General features: G+C 46.5%; 1 protein-coding gene across 1 annotated transcript in view; it reads right to left on the bottom strand.

Moving 5' to 3' along the window:
- LOC144508953 (disks large-associated protein 2-like) overlaps positions 1-15,791 on the bottom strand; it is a 123,088-nt gene that overhangs the window by 66,326 nt on the left and 40,971 nt on the right. Inside the window, exon 3 of the mRNA XM_078237170.1 lies at positions 2,317-2,488. Within this exon, the coding sequence (XP_078093296.1) occupies positions 2,317-2,488 (172 nt within the window). The remainder of the gene's footprint in view (positions 1-2,316; positions 2,489-15,791) is intronic.

Raw genomic sequence — 15,791 nt, 5'->3', positions numbered from 1 at the left:
TCTGCATCAACCACAATCCCCATCCAGGCCCTATTCCCGTAACCTCACATATTTACCCTGCTAACCCCCTGACACTAGGGTTAATTTATCATGGCCAATCAACCTAACCCGCACATCTTTGGATTGTGGGAAGAAACCGGAGCACCTGGAGGAAACCCACGCAGACGCGGGGAGAATGTGCAAACTCCACACAGACAGTGACCCAAGCCGGGAATTGAACCCGGGTCCCTGGCGCTGTGAGCCAGCAGTGCTAAGCGCTGTGCCACCGTGCCACCCCATGTCCTGACAGTCTGCTCCTGAATATCTTTTGCATGTTTATTCTAAAAAATACTGAACAAATAAAAACTGGGATATCCTGAAACACTGAGGGCGAGATACACCGGCCTCCCAGCCACGTGTTCCTGCCGGCGGGAAGTGGTGCATTGTTTTTAGGTTAAGTTTATTTATTAGTCACAGGTAGGCTTACATTAACACTGCAATGAAGTCACTATGAAAATCCCCTAGTCCCCACACTCTGGCGCCTGTTTGGGTATACTGAGGGAGAATTTAACACGGCCAATGCACCTAACCAGCACGTCTTTCAGACTGTGGGAGGAAACTGGAGCACCCGGAGGAAACGCACACAGACATGGGGAGAACATGCAGACTCCGCACAGACAGTGACCTATCTGGAAATCGAACCCGGGTCCCTGATGCTGTGAGGCAGCAGTGCTAACCACTGTGCCGCCCAGTGTTTTCTAGTGGTGGGATTCTGTGGTCCCGTCACTTTCAATGGGAATTCCCAACAATGTCACCCCACACCGGTGGGAATCCCACGGGCGGGGGTCTGCTGCCGGTAGAACCGGACAATCCCGGCCTTAACATAGCACTATTTACGTTTAACCACTCTGGTGGTTTACAATCATGTGATCCTTGTAAATTAAAACTCATATTTCTATAGCAGCAACTCACCAAGACTCCTTCAAAAGCAACTTCCAAACTCTACCACGTAGAAGGACAAAGGCAGCAGATGCATGGGGATTCTTTCACCTGCAAGTTGTCTTCCAAGCCGCACACCAACCTGACTTGGAATGATATGGCCGTTCCCTCTGTCACTGGGTCAAAATCCTTTCTGCCAGCACTGTGGTTGCACCTACTCCATTTGGACTGCAGCAATTCAAGAAGGCAGCTCCACACCACCTTCTGAAGGGCAACTAGGGAAGGTCATTAATAAAAAAAAAAGTGCTGGGGGAGACAGTGAAGCTCACACCCCGTGAAATAATAACAAAAACTTTATCGCATGCTGAATTGTCTCAAAGCAGTTCACACAAGAAATAATTGGAGGGGAGGATAGCAGCCATTTTGCTTCAGGATATCTCACAGGCATCAATGAATAACCACTCAATCTGTTTTTTTTTGGCAGAAGTTGCCAAGTCACCAGCATAAATCCTACTTTTTTTCATGTATTACCATGGCAACTTACAGCTGAACAGTTGGATAGGATCTCATTCCATCAAGAGGATGGCACATCAATAAATGCAGCAGAGGTTCAGGGGCCAATCTTACCAAAACAATTCTAAGCACTGAACAAGCGTGAAAATGAGAGAGAATTGCACCCATTTTTTGGGTGAGCTCCCAGGCACTATCTTATGGCATTTAGAAAAAAAAAAGACCTTAAATGTGATTCTCGCCAGTAAGGGGTGTGGATGGAGCCTATAAGTGCTGAGAAGTCAGCTGCTAACTGCTAGGTGCGCTATTGCACATGCGCACCAATCTCCAAGTGCACTGAGAGATCTATCACTCCCGCACTCTCCTGGACATCCCCCCCCCCCCCCACCAATTGCCCTTCCTGGGTGCGAGGCTGATTACGCCAGCAGATCGGGGCTGGTAAGATCGCGAGAGGCAAGAAATCGGGTATGAATCCGATTTTTCGCCTTTTGCCCGATTTTACCAGCTCGCCACATCGATTGATTGGTGTGACGAGCCAATAAGATCACCCCCTCAGTGTCAGCTTGGCGGGGCACTCAAATATAAAAGCTCCTGACCCAGAGACAACAACTAATCTGACAATTGACAGTTTACATATATTACTAAACAGATAAAACAAACTACAGCTTCCAGGAGATGAACCACTTACTGATCTAATAAAGTAACACACTTGCCTTTTAGTCACTAGAGGCATCATAATATTTTGTACGGGTTAAACTGAATCTTGGTCGTGTACATTGGTTCCCATAAAAAGACCATGAGTGAAGCCGCTCCAGCCAAGTTTTGTCCCATTTCAAACAATTTAAGTCTGTTAGCTGCCTTACTGCACAATTGCATACCTGATCTTACCTGATTGTTGGCACTGAGCATTCGACCGTACCCCTGACCCCTGGGGAGAAGCTTCGATGGGGTGCGGAGACTAGACCGGTGCAGGTTATCCAGGCTGTAGTTCATTACAGTGTGTCCTTGCAAGTAGGAGTGGCTGCAAATGTATGGATCAGAGCAGTGCTTACAGCTGAACCTGTGTGGGGAAACAGAAAGGCATTATTGCAAAAGATATCACACACAGAAAAATATCAGGGGTGACGCGGGTCTTGCCCGTCAACCTCGAACTGTCAGCAGCAAATCAAGAGCCTGTTAATGGAAAAAGAAATTCAGATGTGTTGATTCATTCCCACCCAATTTCATGTTACCAGAAAATACCAATTTCACCCATTTTTTTTCCAGTTGGGAAAGGATTCTAACATTTCATAGGGACATAGAAACTAGAAGCAGGAGTGGGCCATTCGGCCCCTCGAGCCTGCTCTGCCATTCATTATGAACATGGCTACCACTGAGCCTCACGTCAGAAGTAGGGAAATTATTGGAAAAGATTCTTAGGGACAGGATTTACTCACATGTAGAAACAAATGGACTGATTAGTGATAGACTGCATGGTTTTGTGAAGGGGAGGTCGTGCCTCACCAACTTGACCGAGTTCTTCGAGGAAGTGACGAAGATGATAGATGAGGGAAAAGCAGTGGATGTTGCATACATGGACTTCAGTAAAGCCTTTGGCAAGGTATCTCATGGTAAACTGGTACGAAAGGTGAAGTCACACGGTAAATGAGGAGAGCTGGCAACATGGGTACCGAACTGACTTGGCTATAGAAGACAGAGGGTAGCAGTGGAGAGTGCTTTTCTGAATAGAAAGCTGTGCCTAGTGGTGTTCCACAGGGATCAGTTCTGGGACCTTTGTTGTTCGTAGTATATATAAATGACCTGGAGGAAAATGTAGCTGGTCTGATTAGTAAGTTCGCAGACGACACAAAAATTAGTGGAGTTGCGGATAGTGAAGAGGATTGTCAGAGGATATAGCAAGAGATAGGCTAGTTGGAGACTTGGGCGGAGAAATGGCAGATGGAGTTTAGTCCGGACAAGTATGAGATAATGCATTTTGGAAGGTCCAATGCATGTAGGAATTATACAGTAAATGGTAGAACCCTTACGAGTATTGATGGACAGAGAGGTCTGGGCATACATGTCCACCGATCACTGAAAGTGGCAACATAGGTGGATAAGGTAGTCAAGAAAGCATGCGACATGCTTGCCTTCATCGGTCGGGGCATTGAGTATAAAAATTGACAGGTCATGCTGCACCTAACCTTAGTTAGGCCTCATTTAGAATATTGTGTACAATTCTGGTCGCCACACTACCAGAAGGATGTGGATACTTTGGAGAGGAGGTTTACCAGGATGTTGCCTGGTCTGGAGGGTATAAGATATGAGGAGATGTTGGATAAACTCGGTTTGTTCTCACTGGAATGACGGAGGTTGAGGGGTGACCTGATCGAGGTTTGCAAGATTATGAATGGCATGAGAACATAAGAACTAGGAGCAGCAGTAGGCCATCTGGCCCCTCGAGCCTTCTCCGCCATTCAATACGATCATGGCTGATCATTTCGTGGACTCAGCTCCACTGACCCGCCCGCTCACCATAACCCTTAATTCCTTTACTGTTCAGAAATGTATCTATCCTTGCCTTACAAACATTCAATGAGGTAGCCTCAACTGCTTCACTGGGCAGGGCATTCCACATGGACAGAGTGGATATTCGGATGCTCTTTCCCAGGGTGGAAAAGTCAAGTACTAAGGGACATAGGTTTAAGGTGCGTGGGGAAAAGTTTAGAGGGGATGTGCGAGGCAAGCTTTTTACAGAGAGGGTGCTGAATGTCTGGAATGCGCTGTCCAGGGAGGTGGTGGAAGCAGATACGATAGCGGCATTTAAGGAGCAACTAGATGAAAATATGAATAGAAGGGGAATGGAAGGATTTAGTTTAGGCAGGCATCATGATCAGCGCAAGCTCAGAGGGCCAAAGGATCTGTTCCTGTGCCGTACTTTTCTTTGTTCTTTTGATAATCAAATTCAATATCCTGATCCCCCTTCCCCCCATATTCCTTGATCTCTTTAGTCCCAAGAACTATATCTAATTTCTTCTTGAAATCATACAACGTTCTAGCCTGAACTACATTCTGTGGTCATGAATTCTACACATTCAACACTCCATGGGTGAAGAAATTTTTCCTCACTTCGATTCTAAAAGGTTTACCCCTTATCCTCAAACTATGTCCCCTAGTTCTGGACTCCCCCACCACAGGGAACATTCTTTCTGAATCTACCCTCTCTAACCCTGTTAGAATTTTATAAGTTTCTATGAGATCCCCTCTCACTCTTCTAAACTCCAGTGAATATAATACGGGCGGCACGGTAGCACAGTGGTTAGCACTGCTGCTTCACAGCTCCAGGGTCCCGGGTTCGATTCCCGGCTCGGGTCACTGTCTGTGTGGAGTTTGCACATTCTCCTCGTGTCTGCGTGGGTTTCCTCCGGGTGCTCCGGTTTCCTCCCACAGTCCAAAGATGTGCGGGTTAGGTTGATTGGCCAGGTTAAAAATTGCCCCTTAGAGTCCTGAGATGCGTAGGTTAGTGGGATTAGCAGGTAAATATGTGGGGGTAGGGATTGTGGTCGGTGCAGACTCGATGGGCCGAATGGCCTCCTTCTGCACTGTAGGGTTTCTATGATAATCCTAACCGATTTAGTCTCTCCTCCTGCCATCCCAGGAATCAGCCTGGTAAACCTTCGCTGTACTCCCTCTATACCAAGGACATCCTTACTCAGATAAGAACAACAAAACTACACACAATAAACGAATGTCCTTATGCCATCCTTTGCTATCAGGGCTACACCTCCTCATTTGGTATTTTGTTTGTCTTTCCAATATATCATGTACCCTGGGATATTTATTTCCCAACCTTGATCACCTTATAACCAAATCTCTGTTACGGCCATGAAATCTAATCACTTACCTCTACTTCTGCCATTAATTCATCTCTCTTATTGCAGATGCTTCATGCATTCAGGTTAAGGATGTGTAATTTCAATTTTTTTACTCCTGTTCCCTGCAATGTCCTTATTTGCTGGTGTACAATTTTTGTTCATCTCTGTCCCTTCCTGTCCCCTTCTGTTTGGCTTTATGCACATCGCTGGACAGCTTTGATGCCTTGACCTTTCACTTTGGGTTTAGAAATCTGGCTTTATCCAAACCTTCCCCAACCTCTGTTAGCTTAAAGCTGTGTCCACAGCTGGAATTATTCAATTGGTCAGGTCGTTTAAGTCAAGCCTAAACTAACGGTATAGTTCACTCTTCCCTGAGTTCTGTTGCCAGCTTTGTGTTGCTCACTTGCCTCCAGCGCCTAATCCCCAACAATAAGGGCAAAGAACTCATGGACGTCTTTGTCACAAATATCAAACCTATCGATTTTATAGAATCTTACAGTGCAGAAGGAGGCCATTCAGCCCATCGAGCCTGTACCAACCACAATCCCACCCAGGCCCTATCCCTATATCCCCATGCATTTACCCTAGCTAGTCCCCCTGACACTAAGCAGCAACTTAGCATGGCCAATCCACCTAACCACCCGTGCATCTTTGGACTGTGGAAGGAAACTGGAGCATCCGGAGGAAACCCACGCAGACTCAGGGAGAACGTGCAAACTCCTCACAGTGTCCCAAACCGGGAATCGAACCTGGGTCTGTGGTGCTGTGAGGCAGCAGCACTAACCACTGTGCTACCGTGCCGCCTCTTCAATTTTCTTCCCTTCCCTGAACCCACCATGCCAAACTCTTCCTAATGTTCCCTCCTGCAGTAGCCCTGAAATTGTATTTTTCTCTAGTTTTTCTGCTATCTAATCTCCTGGCCTAATGTAGTTCTCTTTGTCCATAAGACCATAAGATATAGCAGCAGAATTAGGCCATTAAGCCCATCGAGTCTGCTCCATGATTCAATCATGGCTGATATGATTCTCATCCCCATTCTCCTGCTTTCTTCCCGTAACCCCTTGATCCCTTTATTGATCAAGAACCCATCTATCTCTATCTTCAAGACACTCAATGATCTGGCCTCCATAGCTGTCTCTTGCAATGAGTTCCACAGATTCACCACCCTCTGGCTGAAGAAATTCCTCCTCATCTCAATTTTAAAGGAGCGTCCTTTCACTCTGAGGTAGTGCCCTCGAGTTCTAGTCTCCCCCACGAGTGGAAACATCCTCTTCACATCCACTCTATCTAGACCTCTCAGTATTCTGTAAGTTTCAATTAGATCTCCCCTCATCCTTCTAAACTCCATCGAGTATAGGCCCAGGCTCCTCAAACACTTCTCATATGACAAACCCTTCATTCCTGGGATCATTCTTGTGAACCTCCTCTGGACTCCCTCCAAGGCCAACACATCCTTCCTTAGGTATGGGCCCAAAACTGCTCACAATATTCTAAATGTCCAAAGATGTGCGAGTTAAGTTGATTGGCCATGCTAAATTGCCCCAGGATGCATAGGTTAGAGGGATTGGCAGGGTAATATGTGGGGCTACAGGGATCGGGGCTGGGTGGGATTGTTGTCGGTGCAGATCCGATGGGCCGAATGGCCTCCTTCTGCACTGTAGGGATTCTATAAATGGGCATGAGGCATACACCCTGTTCTGTCAACCATTTTTCACCATACTGCTGCCACACCCTTTTCACCACCTCACCTCCCAATGTCCCTTCCTGATCTCGTGTTGCATGTTATCACTATCACTTCCTCCTGCCCTTCAAATCTACCATCACACGAAGAAACCGATATAAAGAAAGTGGTTAATATGTCAAAACTAAAACAAACTCCTATTCAGTATCACACCAAAGCCAGCTATTCCTTTAATACTCTTAAAACTGTCAATCAAAATGTCAACTCAGCGCCCCTGGTGAGATAAGTGGTTTTTGGAGCTTTTGAAATTCATCATGGGACCAGCTGTAAAAACCGCCCTTGGAAAAAGTCATCGAGTATATTGAAAGAGCAGTGCTAATTTTTTCCCCTAAGTTACACCAGATGGTCTATCAACCAATCCGCTCCATAATATTTTTGTTTCAAGGACTGGATATTTAAATAATTTAAGATCATAAGACTTAAACAGCTCTTATTCACCTTTCAAAAGTGTTTATGCCTCCTCTGTGCATTTATGACTCTCACATTGAGGGGTAAGACACTTGCGACAGCTAAAGTGGGGTCTGTTTGAACTCAGCACTAATTTTAAATGATCTTGCTAAGTGTAGGTTTCCTGCCTGTGTGAATCACGCTTCACCTCATGTCCTCTGGCATTCATTGGATCTGCTGGAAATCAGCTGGGGCATTTGTATCCAAATCCCACCTGACATTTTTAAAGGAATCTAGAATTGGCTTAACTCTGCAAAAATCCAGCCCTTAGTTGCTGCTTCAATTATTAACTTAATTCAACGTTAGATACTTGAGGAGAAATTTGTCCACATAGTATGGCTTCTAGCAAAATAGTGCTGGCTATGTTGATTCCACAGGCAGTGCCATTGGCCAATATCTTTGTGACTTGGCTTTCTTCAATGATATTAATGCATTCTGCAAGCAAATTTCTCCTTCGCCTTTTGTTTCCTGACAGAATGTTGCAAATTAAGAAATGTTTTGTGGTGCTGTTTTAATCTTTAATTACAACAGTTATGGTAGTAACTGTGACACACACAAAGTGCACACATAGACTTTACTTACTGGCAAGATTTAGTAGACCCTGTGACTTTTCTTAACTGAAAAAAATTATAATTTTAAAACAATTATTAAAATGGGGAGAGGTCAGCAGCATACTGCTTTGCTGCTCGAATATGTTATTCGCAGCTCAGCAGTCCTCCCATTACACTGCCACTCTCACTCCCACAAAACACACACACACACACTACACACATACATACATGCACAGACGCACACACACATGCACATGAATACACAGACACACACGCATGAACTCACATGCATGCACATGCGTATGCATACATACACAGACACATACACATACATGCATGGACACACACATGCATATACACATGCACACACACACGCATGAGTATGTATACACACATGCATGCACACACACATCCATATACCCACATACACACACACACATGGACACACATACATGTTTTTTTACTCAGCTGGACAATGCGAAAACAAGGATTAATGAAACAAAGGTAAGAAAGTAAATATAAAACAGCCACCTTATAATAATTGGCAGGGAACAATGATGCCAAAATCTAACAACAAGCTTTCTTCTTAAAGACTCTCAGGTGGGAAATTATTTGTAACACAGAAAAATGAACAATCAGTATCAGTAAGATCTTGCCACTGAGGCAGAGGGTTGTGGGTTTATAGTCCCATGTTAGAGGCTTGCACTCATTATACAGGCTGAGACTTCAGTGTAGTGCCGAGAGGGTGCCACATTGTCGGAGATACCAGCTTATAGAAGAGAGACTAAAGCGAGGACCTGTCTGTCGTCTCAGGCAGATGCAGAAGGTGACCATTTTGAAGAGGCGCTGGGGAACTCTCCCAGTGTTCTGGCCAATATTTATCCTGTAATGACCACTAATAAAAAAAACCCGGAGGTCTAGTGCATTGCTGTTTGTGGCATCTTGCTGAGATCAAATTGACTTCTCTGTTTCCTACATTAAAATAGCATCCAAAATATTTAATTGACTGTGACGAGTTTTGTGAATGTTCTGCGATCAGGAAAGACAGAATGTGAATGAGAATCCTTTCTGAGCTTTGGCAAGGTGTGGCGGGGGGGGGGGGGGGGGGGGGGGGGGGAACCAAAAGCAAATCAAGCCTTCTCAAGCACGTTGCGACATCTTCAGCCTGTGGAGAGTGTGTCAGGTAAAATGTCAGCTGAATGGGTCTATTTCATTCATACAGTGCCTAAAATAAACTTAGCAGATGACAGCTATATTATTACTGTCACCCTTAAGTACACTTACAATACTTAAATGTCTCTTAAAATGACAGGCCTGGGATCTGTCCAAAAACATCAGTGCTCCTTGTATTACTGGAGTCAGCTACAAAGAAGCTTCCTCTTTCATTCCAATTGTGTGCAAATGCACAACTGTAATTAGGAAATGGATTGGACATAAAGATCCTAAATGGAATAGTGCTTTAAATAATAACCACTTTGCAACAATTCGACCAACCCTTCTAATATCCCTAAAGCCCCCCTGAATCATGCAGAGTATTCACTTTCAACTCTCCCCTCCAGGTGGCAGCACAGAACTACCTATTCATGGTTTAAAATATAATCAATTGTACACTTTCAACCAAAAATCCTGCAGTGGGATAGATGTGAATGGTTACCACAAAAACATATGCACAATTCTGAGCAGTGGTTAAAAATGAGAGAGGTCATGGGACAAAATCTGAATGCATTTAATTCATGCACCCCAGACATACTCTCTTCCACCTTCTTCCGTCGGGAAAAAGATACAAAAATCTGAGGTTACGGACCGACCAACTCTAGAACAGCTTCTTCCCTGCTGCCGTCAGACTTTTGAATGGACTTTTCATCGATGAAGCCGATTATGAGGGGCATAGACAGAGCAGATAGTCAGAAACTTTTCCCCAGGGTGGAAGAGTCAATTACTAGGTGGCATAGGTTTAAGGTGCGAGGGGCAAGGTTTAAAGGAGATGTACGGGGCAAGTTCTTTTTACACAGAGAGTGGTGGGTGCCTGGAACTTGCTGCCCAGGGAGGTAGTGGAAGCAAATACTTAGTGACTTTTATGGGGCGTCTGGACAAATACATGAACAGGATGAGAATAGAGGGATATGGTCCCCGGAAGGGTAGGGGGTTTTAGTTCAGTCGGGCAGCATGGTCAGTGCAGGCTTGGAGGGCCGAAGGGTCTGTTCCTGTGCTGCAATTTTCTTCGTTCTTTCTCTACATCCTATCTCTGACTGTAACACTACATTCTGCACCCTCCCTCCCTTCTCCGCTATGCACTCTATGAATGGTATGTTTTTGTCTGTATAGCGCACAAGGAACAATACTGTTCACCGTAGCCCGATACTTGTGACAATAATAAATCAAATCAAAATGTAAGGGAACTTATTAATGATGCAGCAATTAAATTTGAGTACTCAAAACAAGCAGGTCCACTCTGGGGGAAAGCAATAATGTAGTTGGCGTCTACTACTTCATCACATCTTATCCAGGATACAGCACTGTCTCTTGTTCCGGTCCAACAAACACGATTCCAGATATTTCCAATGGGAGATTTTTTAAAACCAATTTTCCATCAGTGCTTGAATTTGCTGGCTTCACAGCGATTGTAGTTATTAAAGCAGAAAATTACAAGTGGGCAGCAATTGCCTCCTATCCGTTCCCCTGACTGAGCTATTGGCCTGGATTTGCAGCAGTGAGTGAACATACGAACCTCTCATTACACTTGCTGCAGACTCTCCATGCTGGATTTAATCCGGCTGGTGGGGGCTGAAAACATGGGGTCCCGGCCCACTTATTCACGGGAAGGGCCCTGCACCAGTCTCCTGGTGACGGTAAAACTTCTCCGGTTTAAGGCGGCATGGTGGCAAGCGCTGCTGCCTCACAACGCCAAGGACCCGGGTTCGATTTCGGCTTTGGGTCACTGTCTGCGTGGAGTCTGCGCGTTCTCCCCGCGTCTGCGTGGGTTTCCTCCGGGTGCTCCTGTTTCCTCCCACAGTCCAAAGATGTACAGGTTAGGTGGATTGGGCATGTTAAAGGTATGGGTTACAGGGATAGGGTGGAGGGGAGGTGCCTGCGTGGAATGTGCTTTTGGAAAGTCAGCGCAGACTCGAAGGGCTGAATGGCCTTCTTTTGAACTGTAGGGATTCTATGACGTAACACTGAATCCCTGCAGTGCAGAAGAGGCCATTCGGGCCATTGAGTCTGCACCGCCTCTCTGACAGAATATCATTCCCAGATCCTCTCCCCCACCCTATCCCTGTGACTCGGCACCTCAATATGCCAACATCTTCATGCACAGGTTCGAACAAGACATCTTCACCGCATGGGACCTTCAACCGATGCTATACACTAGATACATCGATGACATTTTCTTCCTTTGGACTCATGGTGAACAATCACTGAAACAACTCTATGATGACATCAACAAGTTCCATCCCACCATCAGACTCACCATAGACTACTCTCCGGAATCGGTTGCATTCTTGGACACACGCATCTCCATTAAGGACGCTCACCTCAGCACCTCACTGTACCGCAAGCCCACGGATAACCTCACGATGCTCCACTTCTCCAGCTTCCACCTTAAACACGTTAAAGAAGCCATCCCCTACGGACAAGCCCTCCGTATACACAGGATCTGCTCGGATGAGGAGGATCGCAACAGACACCTCCAGACGCTGAAAGATGCCCTCATAAGAACAGGATATGGCGCTCGATTCATTGATCAACAGTTCCAACGCGCCACAGCGAAAAACCGCACCGACCTCCTCAGAAGACAAACACGGGACACAGTGGACAGAGTACCTTTCGTTGTCCAGTACTTCCCCGGAGCGGAGAAGCTACGGTATCTCCTCCGGAGCCTTCAACATGTCATTGATGAAGACGAACATCTCACCAAGGCCATCCCCACACCCCCACTTCTTGCCTTCAAACAACCGCACAACCTCAAACAGACCATTGTCCGCAGCAAACTACCCAGCCTTCAGGAGAACCGTGACCATGACACCACACAACCCTGCCACAGCAACCTCTGCAAGACATGCCGGATCATCGACACAGATGCCAACATCTCACGTGAGAACACCATCCACCAGGTACACAGTACATACTCTTGCAATTCGGCCAACGTTGTCTACCTGATATGCTGCAAGAAAGGATGTCCCAAGGCATGGTACATTGGGGAAACTATGCAGACGCTGCGACAACGGATGAATGAACACCGCTCGACAATCACCAGGCAAGACTGTTCTCTTCCTGTTGGGGAGCACTTCAGCGGTCACGGGCATTCGGCCTCTGACATTCGGGTAAGCGTTCTCCAAGGCGGCCTTCGCGACACACGACAGCGCAGAGTCGCTGAGCAGAAACTGATAGCCAAGTTCCGCACACACGAGGACGGCCTCAACCGGGATATTGGGTTCATGTCACACTATTTGTAACTCCCACAGTTGCGTGGACCTGCAGAGTTTCACTGGCTGTCTTGTCTGGAGACAATACACATCTTTTTAGCCTGTCTTGATGCTCTCTCCACTCACATTGTTTTGTTTCTTAAAGACTTGATTAGTTGTAAGTATTCGCATTCCAACCATTATTCATGTAAATTGAGTCTGTGTCTTTATATGCCGTGTTTGTGAACAGAATTCCCACTCACCTGAAGAAGGGGCTTGGAGCTCCGAAAGCTTGTGTGGCTTTTGCTACCAAATAAACCTGTTGGACTTTAACCTGGTGTTGTTAAACTTCTTACTCGACACATTTAACATGGCTAATCCATCTAACCGTGACATATCGGGACACTAAGGGATAATTTAGTCAGAGGGTGGAAAGGGCTGGATTCCTGGATGCTGGCAGCCAATTAGACTCTTTAATGAGCCAATTGACCCGAGCCCACTGCAATTCAGGGATTAAACGCACAACTTTACAACATCCTGGGATGGTGCCCAGCAAATCCTGCCAGATTTGCCAGTGGTCTATCGGGGGACTCATGGGATCAGGGAATTCACGCCTACTCGAGGGACGAGGCTGATCGCACCGGATATCTGGTGCCAGTAAAATTGCGAATGGGGAGAAATTATGTGCGAACCCGATTTTTCGGCTCTCCTGCAATCTTACCTGCTCGCCCCGTGCATCGACCGGCGGGGTGAGAAAGTAAGATTGCCCTCATAGAATTTTTTTGGGAAAATTCCATCCATTGAGTACAAGTCTGCACAGTATATAGGAGACCTGTCAACACTCCCCCATGGACATCACCATCCCAAATTCCCCCACAGACTTTCCCCACCCGGCCGGATTAGCGGCCCCACCATTAGCCCCCCAACTACTGTTGCAGCGTATCCACTTCCTTCCCCTCTTACTGACTTCCTTCCCCCTCAGGCCCCACCGTCTTGACACTGCCCGGAACCTGGTGGGCAGTGCCAGGGTGCCTGCAGACAGTGCCAGAGTGCCTGGTGGGCAGTGCCAGAGTGCCTGGTGGGCAGTGCCAGGGTGGCAGTGGCAGGGGCCCAGGCTGGCAGTGCCAGGCTGGCACTGCCTAAAGGACACAGCCCCCCCCCCGCTCCCTCCCACCTGGGGGGCCTCAATGGCCTCTGGTCCTCACAGCAAGGCAATCACTTCAGGTCCTCGTTGCTGGGGACCAGCTGTGATCTTCACCAGTGGGAACCTTCACTGGTGAGGCCGGAAAGCTCAGTGAGTCCGGACAATTGCGTCCGGAGATTGCTAAACACATTTGAATCACGTCACAAAAATGGCCTGGGAGAATCACGACCGGCCGAACGAGAGTCTGACGTTTGGACTCCTGTTGAAATTTCTCGTCCCACTACACAACTCGACCAGCGCAGCGGGACGGGAAAACTGCATCCATAAACTTTGTTTTAAAATCTTCAACAATGATTAAAATCTGAAAGGTTGAGACTGCACAATTGTAAAAGTTACTCTGCAGTGCCAGAGAGGTTGTTTGACAGTAATTGGGATTTATCAGGCTGTTTCAAAGTCCTTACACTTGAATGGACAAACTCAAAAGTTTGGCTGGCAAATTTATTGGGTACCTATCGCACAAGTACAGCAACTTCACATCAACCCATATGTCTCAATGCTGAACCTCTTGGAGAGATGTGAGGAAAGCACAGTTTATAAGAGAAAGGAATAAGTCTGACAACAACTACCTGGTTTCCACATTTAATTGCTTATGTGCGGTTCCCAGAAGCTGCTGCCCAATTTACTCTTAGCCTCACCAGAACTTTTACCACAAAACCTGAGCCATTGGGCGGCATTTTCCGGCTGTGCTCGGCCCAAGACCGGAAAATACCACCTGAGGTCAAAGGACCTTTGCACGGCACATGTGGATCGATGAGAAGTTGCTGCATTTATGCGATAGGTACCCTATAAGTTTGCCAGCCAAACTTTTGAGTTTGTCCATTCAAGTGTAAGTACTTTTAAACAGCCTGATAAATCTTAATTACTGTCAAACAACCTCTCATGGCCTTTGCATGGCCCGTGTCCTGCCCACTACGAATTCCATGGCAGGAGGGATGGAAAAATTCCACCCATTGTGTCAGCACCAGCAGTGGGGAATGATGTACACACAAGGCCTTGTAGCTGAATCCAAAACTAAGGTGGCATCTGCACTGATGACCCTAAAACAGTTGTGTGTGTTTTAGATGACTAAAAAAAAATGTTCACGGACTGTTGAAGGTGGCTCAGGGTAGATAAAAGATGTAATGCTTTCAGTGTACCAGCATGTTGCACATTGAGATGCTGGACGTGTGATATGCTATGATCAATTCCCAGCGTTGAGGGTTTTTGATCTAAACTGGGTTGACCAGGTGGAGGTGGAGGGGAGAATTTCTCCAGGTGGGCTAAAGTGGGCAGAGCAAATTTAAACAGCATCTGCTTGGAATATATTTTGTACAATTTTCTTTCCATGTTATTGGCTGGAATTCTCCAATTGTTCACGTCCCGTCGCCGCTGCCAGCGGGAATGGAGAATTTGATGCCCAGTCAAATCTCCATTCGCTGCAGCGGGACTGGAGAATCCCAGCCAGGGGTGAAGGAATTCCTAGCAAAACTGAAGTCAATGCAATAAAAGCAAATTACTGCGGATGCTGGAATCTGAAACCAAAGAGTTTTGACAAAGGGTCATCTGGACTCGAAACATCAGCTCTGTTCTCTCCTTACAGATGCTGCCAGACCTGCTGAGATTTTCCAGCGTTTTCTCTTTCGAAGTCAGTGTGAACCAGGGAACAAGCTCTCCCCAGGGTTGGAGTCATACCTAGCACAAAAGAATATGATTGTTGGAGACAAATCATGTCAGCCCCAGGATATCAATGCAGGATTTCCTCAGGCCCACCATCTTCATCAAAGGCCTTCCCTCCATTATACTTCAGAAGCAGGAATGTTTGCTGATAACTGAACAGTCTTCAATACCATTCGTGACTCCTCAGATATTAAAGCTGTCTGTTTCAAAAAGACCCGAGTAACGTTCAGGTGTGGGCTGATAAATGATAAGTGGCATTCACACCACAGAAGTACCAGGCAATTGCTCTCTCCAACTAGAGAGAATCTAAGCATCTTTTCTTGACATTCAATGGCATTACCTTTGCCGAATCCACCACCATCAGCACCCTGGGATTACCATTGACAAAAACGCAACTGAACCAACCACATAAACACTGCGGCTGCAAGAGCAAGTCAGAATCTGGGGATTCTGCAGCGAGTAACTCACCTCCTGACGCTTCGAAGGCTGGCCACTGCCCACAAGGCA

This window comes from Mustelus asterias, chromosome 21 (genome assembly GCF_964213995.1).
Source record: "Mustelus asterias chromosome 21, sMusAst1.hap1.1, whole genome shotgun sequence".
NCBI classification, from domain to species: Eukaryota; Metazoa; Chordata; class Chondrichthyes; order Carcharhiniformes; family Triakidae; genus Mustelus; species Mustelus asterias.
This window is presented reverse-complemented; position numbering and strand designations above follow the sequence as displayed.